Source organism: Chiroxiphia lanceolata, chromosome 1 (genome assembly GCF_009829145.1).
Source record: "Chiroxiphia lanceolata isolate bChiLan1 chromosome 1, bChiLan1.pri, whole genome shotgun sequence".
In the NCBI taxonomy this organism is placed as follows: domain Eukaryota; kingdom Metazoa; phylum Chordata; class Aves; order Passeriformes; family Pipridae; genus Chiroxiphia; species Chiroxiphia lanceolata.
The window spans coordinates 80660820-80676872 of record NC_045637.1 but is presented as its reverse complement, the minus strand read 5'-3'; the positions used below and the strand labels follow the sequence as shown (position 1 = coordinate 80676872).

General features: G+C 34.2%; 1 protein-coding gene across 5 annotated transcripts in view; it reads left to right on the top strand.

Annotated features, from left to right (window-relative positions):
* The window catches only part of CDH10 (cadherin 10), a 99958-nt gene extending 84174 nt beyond the window's left edge, over positions 1-15784 (top strand). For all 5 annotated transcript variants that reach the window (XM_032698119.1, XM_032698102.1, XM_032698125.1 and 2 more), the window contains 5 exons: positions 2462-2598; positions 4859-4980; positions 11598-11706; positions 13598-13849; positions 14711-15784. In XM_032698119.1, the coding sequence (XP_032554010.1) occupies positions 2462-2598; positions 4859-4980; positions 11598-11706; positions 13598-13849; positions 14711-15204 (1114 nt within the window). In that variant the 3' untranslated portion in view covers positions 15205-15784. The remainder of the gene's footprint in view (positions 1-2461; positions 2599-4858; positions 4981-11597; positions 11707-13597; positions 13850-14710) is intronic.
* The last annotated feature ends 269 nt before the right edge of the window (positions 15785-16053 follow it).

Sequence of the window (16053 nt, the reverse complement as noted above, 5' to 3'; positions counted from 1 at the left end):
CTTTCCAAGGATATATGCTGTCTGAAATGCCAAAAAAAAGTACCAAATTTACACTGTGATAAAAGAACTGTATTTACTGACTTTATGGTCAATTGCCACATATTTCTTCATAAGGCCCAGGTAGATTGGAAAGTGAAAACGAATCTTATTTTCTCCTATGGCAAATCACGTGTATCGAAAAGATGAGACATAACAGCACACCTCTAAAATTTCAGAATATATAAATAACCCTGCAACTTTATCTACTCTAATTACATGAGACAACTGCCAGTTTCAGTAATTATACTGTCTTAATTGTGACTGAAAAAGAACAAACTTGGAACTTTTACTCATTTTGTATCTGACGCAACTTGAATTGAAGAACTGTTGTAGGCATTTCCCTCACCACTATTATTTACAGAGATTAGTAAGCTAAAGATTATTTTATATATTTTTTTACGTCCTTTTGATTTTTAATTTAGAAGAATAAGGTGGAGAAAACCAATAGTTACAAGAGCAAAGAAATTTGTAAAAAGTTGAAAGAGACCACTGAACCTAGATTTAGTTCTCTTGAAGAAAAAAATCAAAGATATGTGTGATATTGTTATTCATAGTACAGTAATTTCAGTTTTCATTTAATGTTATCTATTTGAAAACAAGAACTTAAAACAATTCGAATGGTATTTGTTTTGTTCCTCAATTTTCAAAGCAACCTTGTATATTCATTCAAACAATAACTACCTAGGATAAGTTTTTACAAGTTTTTATTTCTTACAAGATCAATACCAAATGCAAAGCACAATATGTTTACCCCAGAAGTTAACAGCTAACATTTAGACTAATGTTGTCTGAAGGCTGGCATATGTTGAAATTAGAGCAGTTTCTATAATACTTTAACACTTTTATTTAAAAAAAAAAAATCATAGATTCAGGATGTGGCATTGATTCGGGTTTTGGTTTTTTTTTTTGTTTACCTGTTTTTAAAAATACTAATTTCTCTTTATTAAACTACATGCAAATTAGGCTTCCTGCAAACTGAGTGCAAATAGCTTTCTGTTGCACTAATTTCTATTTCTGTTCAATGAATATGAAAGTATTTTCTGGAAATAATAATTTTGGTACCATTTGGAAGCCATTAGAAGTAATATGATGGGGTAAAAATATGTGCTTATCTCATGTTTTAATGAAGCAATATAGAAAAGATCTTGTTAGCTAGAGAAGTGATTATTGCCTTTTGAAAAACTGTTAGGTAGAGTGCTGATGATATAAGTTCTTGTCTTCAATAAAACTAATACCACGGATGAAGTAAAATGAAATGCTTATCATATAAGCCAAATAGTCTTAAATATAATTTCTCTACAAAATAGCAGATTTCTGTTTCATTCTAACTGAGAGTTATTATAGTGAGCTAACAGTAAAAAAAAATAGTTTGAGCAAGTCTTTATTGCACTTTCAGAAGTCTTCTTTGACTGTTCTAATTTTCTTTTGTTTTGTTTTTGTATTCATTTAGGTGTTGACTTGTTTGTTGGAGTTTCATTTGTCTGTTTTACATATTTACTTCTATTGTGTCTGGTAGACTGAGCAAACAATAGCCACCAAAACTGTATAAATATTATTTTCATACCACAGCATTTTTTTTATTTGGCTCAATTTATTTAAGTACTGTAAGTGAAACCAGATACACTTGATGAACTGTTTAGATCACTCATAAAATTTTATAGAAACATGTACGGTTTCTACTGCACTATACAATTGTACTAGCTAACTTTTTTGAAAATTTGGCCCAGTTCTGCCACATACACTGATAAATGCTCTGTATTTGGAAAAATCCTACATCAAATTCCACATCAAAGGTTCAATCCTAATTGAAAGCAGTGTTAAATATCAGGAAAAAAAATGGGGAAAAGAGCAATTTTCTGATACTAGTTTGACACCATCATATTATGTTAGGAGTTGTTTTGCCTGCAGAAGTATAACTACAGCAATACAGAAGGTCCTCTTCATGAAAGTTCTGCATACAGGTTTTTTTAACTTGATCTCTAGTGAATTATTATATTCTGAAGTGTAGAAGCTAAACTTATAGCAATACTTCTGAAAAGCTCATGAATTACTGTCAGTCTTGGTCTGAAAAAAACAGTTTATCAAAGACAAGTTTCCTTTCAAGATAAAAAAATTCTTTACTTATTATTTTGAAATTCGGACTTTTTTTATGATTCTCATGTATGTCTGTAAAAGTTCTTATTATCAAATATTACACTACTGAATCATATTTTTTAAATTCTTCCAATTTTCATTCCTTATTCTGTGGAGCTAACATTCAGAATTTTCAGAAGTGTTTATAGAAACTAAATATATGTCATTTCAAAACTAACCTTTGTAATGGAACATATGGAATGTAAAATCTATATTGACTTGTGAAATATATGCTTTCTTCCATTTTCTATAATTTTGACAATACTTTTTATTTCTTTATCATATATAGGTTTTCTCTGGATCGTCACACTGACCTTGACAGGATATTTAACATTCATTCTGGAAATGGGTCCATCTATACTTCTAAGCCACTTGACCGTGAAATATCACAATGGCACAATCTTAGTGTTATAGCATCTGAGATCAGTAAGCCAATTTGTTTTTTCTTTTTCCTTTCGGTTTTCCTTAGCTTGTAGAGTTACACCTGTGACTTTGTGAGTAAAAAGGCCTCTCTTCCTTACTCCCCGCCCCTTTCTACTAGATATTCTGGAAATCAAGCTGTGGGAAGTTAACAATGGCTGTTTCCTCACTGCTTTCTTCCTCACCTGCTTCCATCACTGACCTTTAATGTCCAAGTTATTTCTCAAATGTACCAAATTACATAATAACACTGGAGTAATTCTGTTTTTTTTCCTTTTCGTGGAGGACTGTAACATGATTTTGCTTTAAAATACCAGAGTTTAGAATGATAGTCTGTGTTTTTGTCTCTATTGTTTTCTTCATTTCCTTTCATTATTTCTTCCTATGGTATCTACACCTACAGCTCTTGGAATCAATATATCTTACAAGTTCTGTTCAATTTGATCCTAAACTGTAGCATTTCTTGGACTATTTAAATCATCTCTCTGTAGATATTTTCATGTTAACAGTACAAAGAGAAAAGCAGAGGTCCTCCTAAGCCTGCTACATTATTGAGATTAGGTCTAATCAATGGACAGAATATTTTCTAAGGAACAATATTTTCTAAGGGACAAAGTTCTGATCTTTGAAATCAGCTACTACTAAGAATCACTTGTTTTCAAAGTCACTTATTTTTTAAGATTAGCTCTAAATCAGTAAAAAAAAAAAAAAGTAAACACTGATCAGCAGTGAAACGTAACTGGCAAGAGCTACACTGCAGAGAACTAAATGGAACATTGTGCCCTGCCGATTAAACACTCTGTAAAAAAAACCCCAAAACCAAAAAAAACAAACAAGTCTACTTTTTTTTTAAAGTCTTTTTTTTTTTCTTGTGATGCATTGACCTGAGCTTGCAATCCTTCAGAGTGCTATCAAATGTGTGCAAATACTTTTCAGATTTATATATTGCAAAAACTTTGCCTCCTTATACAATTATATCTCAGTGCTCAACTCATTTCTTTGTCACGAAACTTACAGCAAATTTACAGTCTGGACATATTGCATTCTGGGAGTAGCTAGCATTCTCCAAAGAGGTGTGTTAGTTTTGGAGAAAGAAGTTAAGGAAGAGATTTAGGTCTTTAAATCTGTAAAAATTTTACCCATTACAAAATGGAAAAGCAGTGTTAAGATTAGAAATTATTTGAAAAGTTAGTACAAACATGCAAAAGGCTATGAAAAACTCTGTCATAAACTTGGCATTTTAAACAATTCAGGATGTCAGAAAGATCCTCATCATACTCTTTAGAAAAGGTCTTACTTATGACAAGTGAATAAAATTCCAAGTGGTCCTAAATGTTTACTCTTTTATTTGAAGCAGAATAAAAGAGGGGAGGGGGCAAATCAGTAATTTGGAATTATCTCTCACTGTTGTTAGTTATACCATTCCATTAATGTTGCAAAATCATATAGTATTTAGCTGCCATCCAGCAGAATTCCAAGAAATGGCTGCACTATTTTACACCCAGGCATTATTTCTTATTCTTCGTATGACAAGTGAGAACAGGGACACTTGTATTCCTGACCTAACCCATAGTAATAAAAGAGCACTCTAAATAATAATAGGGTTTTGATATTTGGCAAGGGGGAGGTTACTATTCTTAAGCTGATGTCTGAAAATCTACCTTCATATTTTTTAAGGACATTTAAATATGTAAACTCTTATTTTAATAAATTCTGAAGCAGGTTCTTTTGGGGGGTAATTTCATCTGTTTTGTTGGAATTTCTTTAGGCACAAGAGAGGAAAGTCAGGCTTGAAAGATGTTCAAAATATATATGCATGTCACCAACTAAATTAACTATATCCCAGTGAAACCCAACATAATGCATAAAGTCAATAATATCTTCTCTCCGTAAAATAAACCAAAACACAAATAATTTTAAAATTAAAGATAAAAACCTTACAAAACCTTGAGCCCACCAAATAATCACATTTGTTATGATAGTAGGGGCGTACTTTAATATACTAAATTTGAATAGATTAATATTTGCAGCCCCTATCTTCATGTAAAATCTTAATTGCTTACTAGATACTAATACTTTATTTACTATAAACAAATAATTTCCTTATTTTTCAGAAGGCCTGATTCTTGCATGTTACCAGTTTGTATGCTAAATATTGACCAGATTCAAACCCAATCTTGCAAGAATAATGTTCAAGAAATTTGGAAGAAAACAGAAAATTCCTAGTAAGAAAATGATCTCATTTTTCTTCTCTCTTTGCTGTCAGACAACCCCAAAGATACTACTCGTGTTCCTGTCTATGTAAGAATTTTGGATGTTAATGACAATGCTCCACAGTTTGCTGTATTCTACGATACTTTTGTATGTGAAAATGCAAGAGCTGGACAGGTATGCCTCTGATAAACACTACCTACTATTCAGTTTTGCTACAACATGCAACTGTAGATCATTCTTGTCTGTTGCTCAGGAAAAATCATATCTGAAATAATTTCTGAAATGTTGAAAATGAAAGTAAAGTAGTTCTGTAGGTGAGGCTTAGAGTGAAATCTCAATATATTACAACAACATCAGTTTGAGAATTACCACTTTTCTTTACCTAACCCTGTACTACTGTTAAATCCTGACTAGATGTGTCCAAGAAACATGGTCATAATTTGCTTTGCCATAAATTTCATAAAGTAAAACACTATATGTAACTACTAAAAAGTTTGATCTATATTTTCAATACCTCTCAAATAGCAAAATTCATATATATTTCAATCCACTCTGATGGTGATCATAAACAATTACATCTGCCACACTTTTTTTCTTTTTTAAATTGTTAGATTTATCTTTCATTATCATACCAAAAACTTCTGAAAAGGAAAAGAAAAAACAATCATACATTTTTAAACTGATAACATAATATTTTGGTTTGCCTCTTAGAGGCTACACAATGTGTACTTCAATTTAAGTGAAATGACTGCACTACTTAATATCTAATTCCTAATAGACAGCTGTTTATTAGAACTGTTTAAAAAATGTTTTCCTATTACATTAGAACACAATCATCCAGTAATAAAGCCTTTAAAATTGTAGCAGTAATAGCTCAGTACAACCCCTTCAGTACCTTTGAATAGAATGTGGGAGAAGTGCCAGCTTGTCTTAACTGTTTGAGTCTCACAGGTATGGCATTCAGGTTGTATTATAAATTTCACATTCAGGTTGCCTTTCTTCAATCCAAAGTGACACCAGTTGGAAATTAGAACAAAAGATTTAAGGCCCAAATCTATAATACATAAAATATCTAAAGGTACTGAGCAAGGGCATTTGTCTGGTTTGACAGTTGTAAGAGAATTCAAGCTGTTAGATAAAGGGAAAGCAGTGGCTAAAAATGTAGAATTTTTGACAGTTGTAGTTTCTTCTATAAATACTAAAATAATGTTTTAATAATTTTCAATATGACATAAGCGTTAAGAATTGGAAAACAAGAACATTGAATTTTCCTGTTCCAGTTTCACCCAAAAAAATTCTAGGTTAAAAAAAAAAAAAGTCTAAATGCATTAATCCATAAATTTTACTCACCTGAGGTTCCAGAATTTGTTATATACAGGATACTAATAATGGAGGGTACAGAAAATGTTAGTAGAACAGTTATGTTTCCACATAAATGTATTTTGAGGAACTCTGTTTGTTCTCCACTATCTAGATTATCGAGGCCAGTATAATTTAGAAGTAAATAGAAAAGGTATTTGTACATTCCACTGTTTTTCTGTTTACATTCAGAATAGGCTGTCAGTTAAAAAGTTGAATAAGACACTAATCATTTATGACTGATAAATGAGAAGCTAAATAAGTGTATGCACCCACAAATGTTTATTTAAATTGTTATAGAGCTCAATAGTGTCTTTTTATCAGAAAAAAAACCCTGCCAAATTTACTAAAATGATCATTAATATAAACATTTCTTAAGAAATCTGAATTGCGAATGATGGCTTAAAGAAAGCAATTCATAGGAAGAGAAAAAATGCAATGCTGGATAACATGAATAATCTATTTGAATGTAATTATATTCTTCTTGTTTACTGGTAGATCATAAATAAGACTTGTTATTTTCAAATCCAGTCTGTCCTGAGAGACTGAATCTAATCAATCCCAACTGAACATGATTCTCTAAGCTTGATTCCTCCCACATTTATACTATCTTTCTTCCCTTTCAGGTTTCTGTAATTACTTCTGATCCATGATCAAATTTGTATCTTCCATTAGGTCACTGAAAATAATGATGCTTCATCAGTCACAAATTTTGTGGTATTCATTTAAATATTTTAATCAATATTATAGTTTTCCATTTACTTAATTTATAAAGAAGCCTAAATAATATATATACATACTTACACATATAGACCCACACACTATATATAATACCTATAGATGTGCATGTATATACATGTATATATACATACATACAAATATATAGCAAGAGAGAAATGTGACTTTGTAGACTGAATGACTCAAAGGACCTGTGATGTTTTTCTGCTTGCTATTACTGCTGATGTCAGATTTGTACCGTGACCTTACAAACAATGTGAATATCCTATCTCAAAAAACTCAAGCAGCACCTCTGGCAGAATGCTATTTTGGTGGTTGCTGTTCTTTCGACCCCCTGAAAACGAGGACAGTCTTAGTGTGATGGCATAAAGAGGACACAGGCATTCATGTGAGCTGTACAAAGCTGACTCAGTAGGAGTTCAGGGAAAGAAAGCAGCGACGTGCTCAGACTGCTGCAACTCCATAACCAAAGAAGTTCAGCTGTCCTCCAGCCCCAGGTGAGAAAAGCCAGGAGCTGGGCATCTGGACAGATGGAATCCCACTGGTTTTTGTCAGCTCCCAGCTGTCACACGTCTGGCAGCTCAGCAGACAGCCTCCAAAGATCCTCTAGTGTAAAAGATAGGAAGCAGTGTAGAAACCAGAAGTCAGTCCTGCTTTAGAGAGATTTTGCATGGAAACTGAGTATGATTATTCTATACATTTTTTTTTCCCTATAGCAATGGTCAGAAGAGATGCCCTTCTTCTTTCTTTGCAAATGACCTGCCAAAAGAAAAGAAGGCAGGAGCTGACCTTGGACAGCTTCCAGCCACTTCCTCCCTCCTCAACAGTACAGGGGGAGAAAATATGAAAAAGGAAATGGTTTGAGACAAACATAGACTTAGCAATTTCCATCACTGGCCAGACAGACTCGACTTGGGGAAAATTAATATAATGTCAGTTAAAAATAGGGTAGGGTGGTGAAAAACAAATACAAAAGAAAAGAAACTTTCCCTTCATCCCACTTTCTTCCCAGGTTCACTTTCACCCCTTCACTACTGACTCATCTACTTTCTCTTCTCTGACACTGCTTCCTCCTCATTCTTTTTCCTGTTCCAGTGTGCGTATTTCTCATAGATGGCAGTCTTTCAGGATAAATCTCCTGCAGCATGGGGTCACCTCCAGGTCTGCAGGGAAACACCTATCCCACTGGGATCTCTCCCAGGGCCGCAGACCCATCCCTGTTAGGGTCTCCCCTCCCCTCCTGCCCTTCTCCCACTCTGCCCTCGGGGTTCGCAGGGTTGTTTCTCACCCGGTTCCCCTCCCTCAACCCTGGCTGCCGGGCAACATTTTGCCCTCCCTTGCCCAGGCTTCCCCTGGGGCTCTCTCCCTCCCACCCATGGCTGAAGGGCTCAGCTATGCCCTGCGTTGGGGCCCCCACCCAGGGGCCGCACCAACAGACCCCTACTGCCAGCACTGGGGATACCTGCACCTGACACAACTATATTGTGATGTCTAAATGGGAAACTGCTTACTTTTCTTTCATTTCCCTTTGGCCATTCACCATCTTCTGCTCTGGGTCATTGTAACTCCCCGTGTGTGTATGGGAGGGTTATATACCTAAAATATACCAAACCACATACGGTATTGTGTTAATAGACCCATACGAACAAAGGTGCCCAGTGGCGTTCTGGTCCTTTGTGTTCTTTTCTGAAGGACTACCTCCGTGAACCAGAGATAGGAGTAGGTAAACAACACAGCTCTCTTCAGCTTTCAAACCCCTCAACAGTAGTGAAGAAAGATGTATTTCCATCCATTTGGGTCTCCAAGCACACTTGTTACAATCTTACTATTATTAGCCTTCATTTTACTAAATCTATACGTGCCCACTCTTCTTTTCACATGTCCCTCTGTTATATAAAGAGGTCTAGCTCATAATGGATTCTCTTTTAAAATATGAATGATTTATTCTTTTTTTCCTATAACTTAATTCACCAAAGATTATATAAACACACTAGGTTTCTCGAATTAATTCTTTTTATGTTGCTCCTCTTCATATCAACTCATCTGACCCATATAACAATCTTCATCAGGGATGTTTTTCTCACTAAAACCTTGCTTAAACATGACTTTTGGTATCTTTCTATTTCCAGAAATTTCCTTGTTATATTCACCAGGTGTCTTTCTAAAAATGGTTGAAAAACTAAATTCCTTGTGGTTTCATTTTCTAGCATTCAATTTTCCTTTCTTATTTTTAGATGTTTTTATAGAACTTTCTTATATCCTTCAATCTTGAAGTCTTTTTTTATCTGTGTTTATTGCATCTTCCTCTTTTCTTTTGACATACTACAATTTGTGGTCAATTTACTTGAAATTTTTTTTTCCTCTTTCTTTTCCAGGTCCCCTGATTCACTCTTACCATAGTTTTTTCAGTATATTTCCATAGATCTGATATCTTCCAGTGGTTTTACTAGTATTAGAATTTTCCTTTTGCCTTACTTTTTTCAAAAACTCTCAAAGTTTTACTCTTTTTACTCTGGCAAGAGAAAGTTTTTGAACTGTAAATTAATTTACAGTTTCTAAAGAGTTCTGCCTTTTTTTTTTCTTAATAGCACATTGTCTGTTCTATTCTTTATACTGCATTTAAAAGTAAACATATAATGTATTTAAAAAAAAAAAAGTTTACTTAAACAGTTGATAGAACTGATGCTCAAAGATGACCTATCAAGCAGAAAGATGAATTTTGTTGGAAAAAGCAGACTATACAGGAAACTTGTTTCCACTTTGTAATCATTTTTTTAGTGGCTAACAACCCCCGTGACTACTTAATTTCCTGACTGTTATCAAACAGTCCTTGACTTTCCTGCAGTTACTGCTTTACAGCATTCATAGCAAGAAGCAGCAACTTACAGTGGGTGTAACAGGTGTAACAGGGGTTTCCCATGGCTGAAAGTCTAAGAGGAAAAAACAGTGTTTGAAACCACATGTAAAACAGGATATATCACCTTAGAAAAGGAACCAATATTATCAGGAAATAATTTGCAAACTGTGCAATATAATGCTTTCAATTCTACATACTCTTTTTAAACTACGAGTATGGACACTCAGCAAATCAGTTTATTTTCATCAGCCTAACACCAAAAACTGACTGTATTCATGGTCTCTAGTCAAGAAGTAAAATGGACTAGTGTTTCTTGATTTAATTTTGTTGATATCTCTCAAGATTTATATGCTAATTACTCACATAATTAAACTCAATTAAATAACTACTCAAATAATTTAAATATTCATTCTTGAAAAATAAATAATATTCTATGCATGGATTATTAGTTTTGTTTGTTTTATAAGGTATGGGAGGATCATGTGTGAAAACAGATTTAGAGAAAGGCAAAATGACAGTTGAGAAAGTAAGGAAGCTGCTACATTAAAAGAAATACGATCCTTGCCTCAAGAAGAAATTTATTGCTGTTTTCTGGATGGACAATAGAGAAGTTGGGAGTTAGTCATGCATTTGTTAAGGCAAACAGGAGTACATTGCAGTTGTTGACATTAAAGATGATCAGACCTGACAAAAGCTGTGATATGAAGAGAAATGGCTGTATTTGAAAGAATTGGAAGAGGAAAAACAAACAGGGTTTAACAAGTATGCCACAGGGAATGAGTAGTGTTAAAAATTAGATGTAATTCCATGGTTGAAAAATCAGTGCAATTTAAAATGATGGATAAGAAGTGAAGAAGAAAAATGGCCTAGACTAAAGATTAATCTATTTTTGGAAGTTAAACTTAAGAACATAACTGAACATTCAAGCATGCATGCACAAAAATCCATCCATAAGTTCATTTTTTATTGCTGTGATATAAAAAAGTCCCAGTCTGAAATTAAGTAATAAATATGCCAAAATGTAATTTGTTTGGGAAATAATATTTTTCCTCTCTTAGATGTAGAAACTTCAGTGAAAAATGCCACACATTCACTTACTTGACAGATAAACAAATGCTGATAAAGGGCTTGCCATTACTTTCCCAAAAATACCCACAATTTTTTGTAGGCATTGGAGAAAACACTCAGCGGAAGTATTGAACTGATCTTATGTAGCTTACTCTGAGAATTGTGACATCTGATTCTCATCCCACTCTGAGGTGGTGCATCTCCAAAATGTGCTATGTTTTATAAGAGTTGAAACATAATCTAACTGGTATTTTTCATCTCAGGAATCATATTGATGTGTTTTGTTATAATAATAAATAGAAAATCACGTTTAGAAACAAATGTTTTAATTTTGAAATTTAATTTGAAACTTTAAGTTCCCTATCAGAAATACGTGTTTGATAAAATACCTTTTTTATCACAAAACCAAAAAACTTCCTGCGAATTACTATCCTAGGTTATGATTTGAATTTAAAATGATGAATCAGAGATGAAGAATAAAAACTACTTAGTCTACAACTGAAACTATTTTTAGTAAGTTTTGTCCACATGTAGCTACAAAAATATAGGTGTACATGTACTACCACACGAAAGATAAAGATGTTCTTGTGGGAAAAACTTATATAGTACACTTTTTTGATATTCGTTCAGTTAATATATTGTTAAATCAATATGTCTGAATATTGTTATTTTAACATTTTTCATCTTCTTTGATGAGACAGAAGTATCAAAAATCTAGATGTATGTGGGGTTTTTTTTGTTGTTTGTTTGCTTGCTTTTTTTCCTACAGCTTATTCAAACCATAAGTGCAGTAGACAAAGATGACCCTCTTGGTGGACAAAAATTTTTCTTCAGTTTAGCTGCCGTTAACCCTAACTTCACTGTTCAGGATAATGAAGGTAATATTCATACCTCTTTCAAGGAAGGAATTTTGTCTTTGCTGTCTCACTACATTCCTGAAATGTGTTTGCTTTTGATGTCTATCAGTTGGTAGAGAAGCTGTGAAGATTGCTGCTAGCAAGAAAAACACTTTACCTGATGTTTGAGGTTTAGGACTTCTACATTTTTATCTGTTTAAGGGAGGCAAAAACGTGATAAAACAAATTATAAAGAAAATCAGTATAAGTGTTGTTTTGGGGTGAAAGATACATGAAATGCATGACTAAAGGAGAAAAAAAAAAATCTTTCAAAAATGCCTTCAGCTGGCAAGTTGAGATTTTTCACTTTAGCCTTCTGTCACATAGTTCTGATTCCCTTGGCCTTCCCTTTTACTTCTTTCTGATCACTAATGTAAATAATGGGTTTGAAAGCATAGTCACTTTGGCTTTTCTTTTGATCCTTTGTCAATCTGTCTTTATCAGAGAAAATTTTCAGAATCTTCTGTTGGGAAAGGAGGACTATGCATTTTGGCCTTCTTTATAAGTATGACTAATTGAGAGGACTCTAGATTACAGAAGAAATAAATCAAGGGGAACATGGTATCAGTTTTCAAATGTCTTGCAGGCATAAAGGCAATGGGAATAATCCCGCTGATTTCAGGAAGTAATAGGCTGCAAATAACAGCAGAAAAAAGAATTCTAATCCAAAGGAAGTGAAGACTTGAAATCAAATACTTTGGGTATCTTATAAAATCTCCAGCAGGAGAGGTATTTAAAGATCCATCAGATGCATAATTTTTGATGTTGAGTGAAAAAAAATAACATAAAAATGCATAAAACCAATGGAGGGAAGCAATAAAGGAAAACTTTGTCTTTCACATCTTGAAGTCTATGAAAAATTTAATATTTTAAACAAATATTATATCCTGGTGACTAGGTCCTGAGTGCTCTTTATTTGCTATCTGCAATGATTTTCTTTCTTTTTGCACATGGGTTATTTTCATTCAACCTGAAGTTGGCTGTCAAGATAGCTAACCACTGAGCTGAAGCAATCCAAAAATACAATGAAAATTAAATTTTCCTTTTAGTGGAGACTAAACATTTATTTTCTCTCTTTTGGACTAAAAATTTAACAACTCTGGTGTTTGCTGACACTCTTGTGTTGTGGCTCTAACAACAGAAGAAATAGTCTCCCTGTTATTCATTCCTTCTCTTCCTTTCCTTCCCTCTGGATGCTCAGTGAACAGCTTTTGATGCTGAAGCATACTGCACACAACTAAGATTTGCCTGCTACAGATACAGTTTAGTAAGTTCACTTCTCAAAAATGTGCAGGTAAATCTATTGTCTTTCACATTTTCTGAATTCCTAAGACAATTTCTATTAAAAAAAATCTACTCCATGTGCTAAGGTACATAATTTATCGTTCTACAGTGTGTTGAAAGTGTTTTGGTGTAGCAAATCTTATTCTGAGTTGACAGATAGCATTCCCATGGATGTTGTCACAGATGATCCATAGAAAGAATCTTTCAGAGCAGAGTGCCTGTTGAACTGTGTGAAGCGGAAGGTTATTTTTTCTCAGTTCGCCGCTGCATTTCAGGGCTTCAGCCCTGAACTATAACTATGTCACGCACCACATGCATTAATCTATAAAACATTTTAAGCTTTGAGAAATCCTCTTTTCAAATCACACGCAAAAGTGGTGCAGAGGCACAGACACGCAGGCCAGATGTACCTAAAAAATTATAAATAGCTTTCTGATCAAATGGGAATGTTGTTAGAAAAAGAGAGCTATCACCATGATACCAGGAACTATTTCAAAGTGTAACTGCTGAGGTAAAATATGGTGGATTGCATATAAATTATATGTTTTATGTTCTTATAGTCTACAACAATATATTTTAATCAATCTAGATAACACTGCCAGAATTTTGACAAGACGGAATGGCTTTAGTCGACATGAAATAAGTACTTACCTTCTACCAGTGGTGATATCAGACAACGACTACCCGATCCAGAGCAGCACGGGCACGCTGACCATTCGAGTGTGTGCCTGTGACAGCCGGGGGAACATGCAGTCCTGCAGTGCTGAGGCCTTGCTCCTCCCTGCCGGCCTCAGCACAGGGGCACTGGTTGCCATTCTCCTCTGCATCATTATCCTGCTAGGTAAGGAAAGAAATGCATCTTCCCCCACCCAGGAACAAATATTTCAGGCAGACCTGATTCATTTTACAAAGCTATGCAGGTTGATAAAATCAATGATCATGGATTTTGCAAGAAGAATTTAACTACAGCTTGAAATGAAAAAGAACCAAAAGCAAACTCTGTTTTTCTGTTAATTGGACACCGTAAATAAGAATTCAAGCCTCCGACTGTTAAAACTATCACTGTGCAAACAGAAGCTCATTTATGTTCTTTTGTTAAGTTGACCAAAAAAAGAAATATCAGAGGGGAGGAATAGTATAATCAAAAACTGTTTTCATGTCTTTCATTTGAAATTTTTCTTGAGGAAATGTCTCTATTTAATAAACTATCTAAAGTCAACATACAGTATATATTTCACACATAATAAGACAGTAAGCTGTATTCTTTTATATTAAAGCACTGTCTATCTGTAGATTTCTGTGCTGTAATTAAAAAAAAAAAACCTCCATTTCGTGGTTTTCAGAATATCACTTAATGACCTATAATTCACCTCACTGTTTTTAACAGTGTACTTTGAGCTTGAAAGAGGGAAAATATCTTCAGAATAGGCCTGGCTATTTTAAAGCACATTACAGTTACAGGATGAGCATGCAGAGAAGCTTGCGGTCCTGTAAAGCAGAGCACACAATTGGTGTGCAAAATAGCACTTTTTGATATAGACCTTACTGTGTTACCATAATAGGGATAGAGGTGTTTATCCAATTATCAGACAGAAATGAGTTGCTGAAATGTAGTTGAAACATAGTTCTTGTACCTGGTGAATTTACTGCTAAGAAATTGTTAAATAGAAATCTTTACCCATTCTTTGTTTCTCTCTTTAAGTTATAGTGGTGCTATTTGCTGCTCTAAAGAGGCAACGAAAGAAGGAGCCTTTGATCCTCTCTAAAGAGGACATCAGAGACAACATTGTGAGTTATAATGATGAAGGCGGTGGAGAGGAAGACACCCAAGCCTTTGATATTGGCACACTGAGGAATCCCGCAGCTATTGAAGATAAGAAGCTTCGACGAGACATTATCCCTGAAACATTATTTGTACCACGCAGGACTCCTTCGGCACCAGACAACACAGATGTCCGAGATTTCATTAACCAAAGGCTAAAAGAGCATGATACTGATCCTTCTGCACCGCCGTATGACTCACTTGCAACCTATGCCTATGAAGGAAATGATTCAATAGCTGAATCTTTGAGCTCCTTGGAGTCAGGTACCACTGAAGGAGACCAAAACTATGATTACCTCCGAGAATGGGGCCCTCGGTTTAATAAGCTAGCTGAGATGTACGGTGGAGGAGAAAGTGACAAAGACACTTCTTAACCTACAGTAGCTTCATTTTTTTTTCCTTTGAGTGGAAGTAATTTTACAGACACCTTCTGCACTCAACAATATTTAACATTCAGGAAATTTTTCCTGCCACTCAGCACAATGGTTTCCTTTTAAAATTTGTTTTAAACTTGTACATTAATGTCATTCATTCTTTCTAGTAGGATGCCACTTGGAATATATACAGCATTTTATTTAATCAACTTCCAAGAGCCAAAGCTATGGAAATTCAGTGTTGTCCATTTTAGTAAATAAAATAAACAATATCTTACCTTCAGAAATTTGAACAGGGTGATAATCCCTTAAGCAACCTCATGTACAAGCCGCTTCTGTTAGGTACATGTCCTATCCCTGCAAGTGCAGCTTTTAAGATGGCAAAGAAGAAAAAATCCAATATGTCCTGTTCTGTACATTAAAATAAAACAAAATGTACACGTGGTGTTAATAAGTGTAATATGCAGCTGGTTTAAAAAAAAAAGTTTGTGCAACTTCATTTCATCAAATTCTATCTGCCAATGTTTTATATTTATATTTTTGTATTTATTTTTAAAAAATAAACCAGTTTTTACAACTATGTTGCTGCATGCCTGCCTGTTCTGGCCATGAATTTCAGGCTTGAAGAGAACATGGAATTTCTCCGATAACAGCAAAGCCAACTGCTCGTACTTGTGTGCTGCAGTATTCACCATACATACCACACAGTCTGAAGTGCTTGTATTCACTGAGAGAGGATCAAGTTATAGACTTGTTTGTTTTCTCAAAAGCACTACTTCTTACAGTTTAATGTTTAAGACAATTTTTTTATTTTATTTTTGCACTCAACTAATCATATTCTAGCCTAAA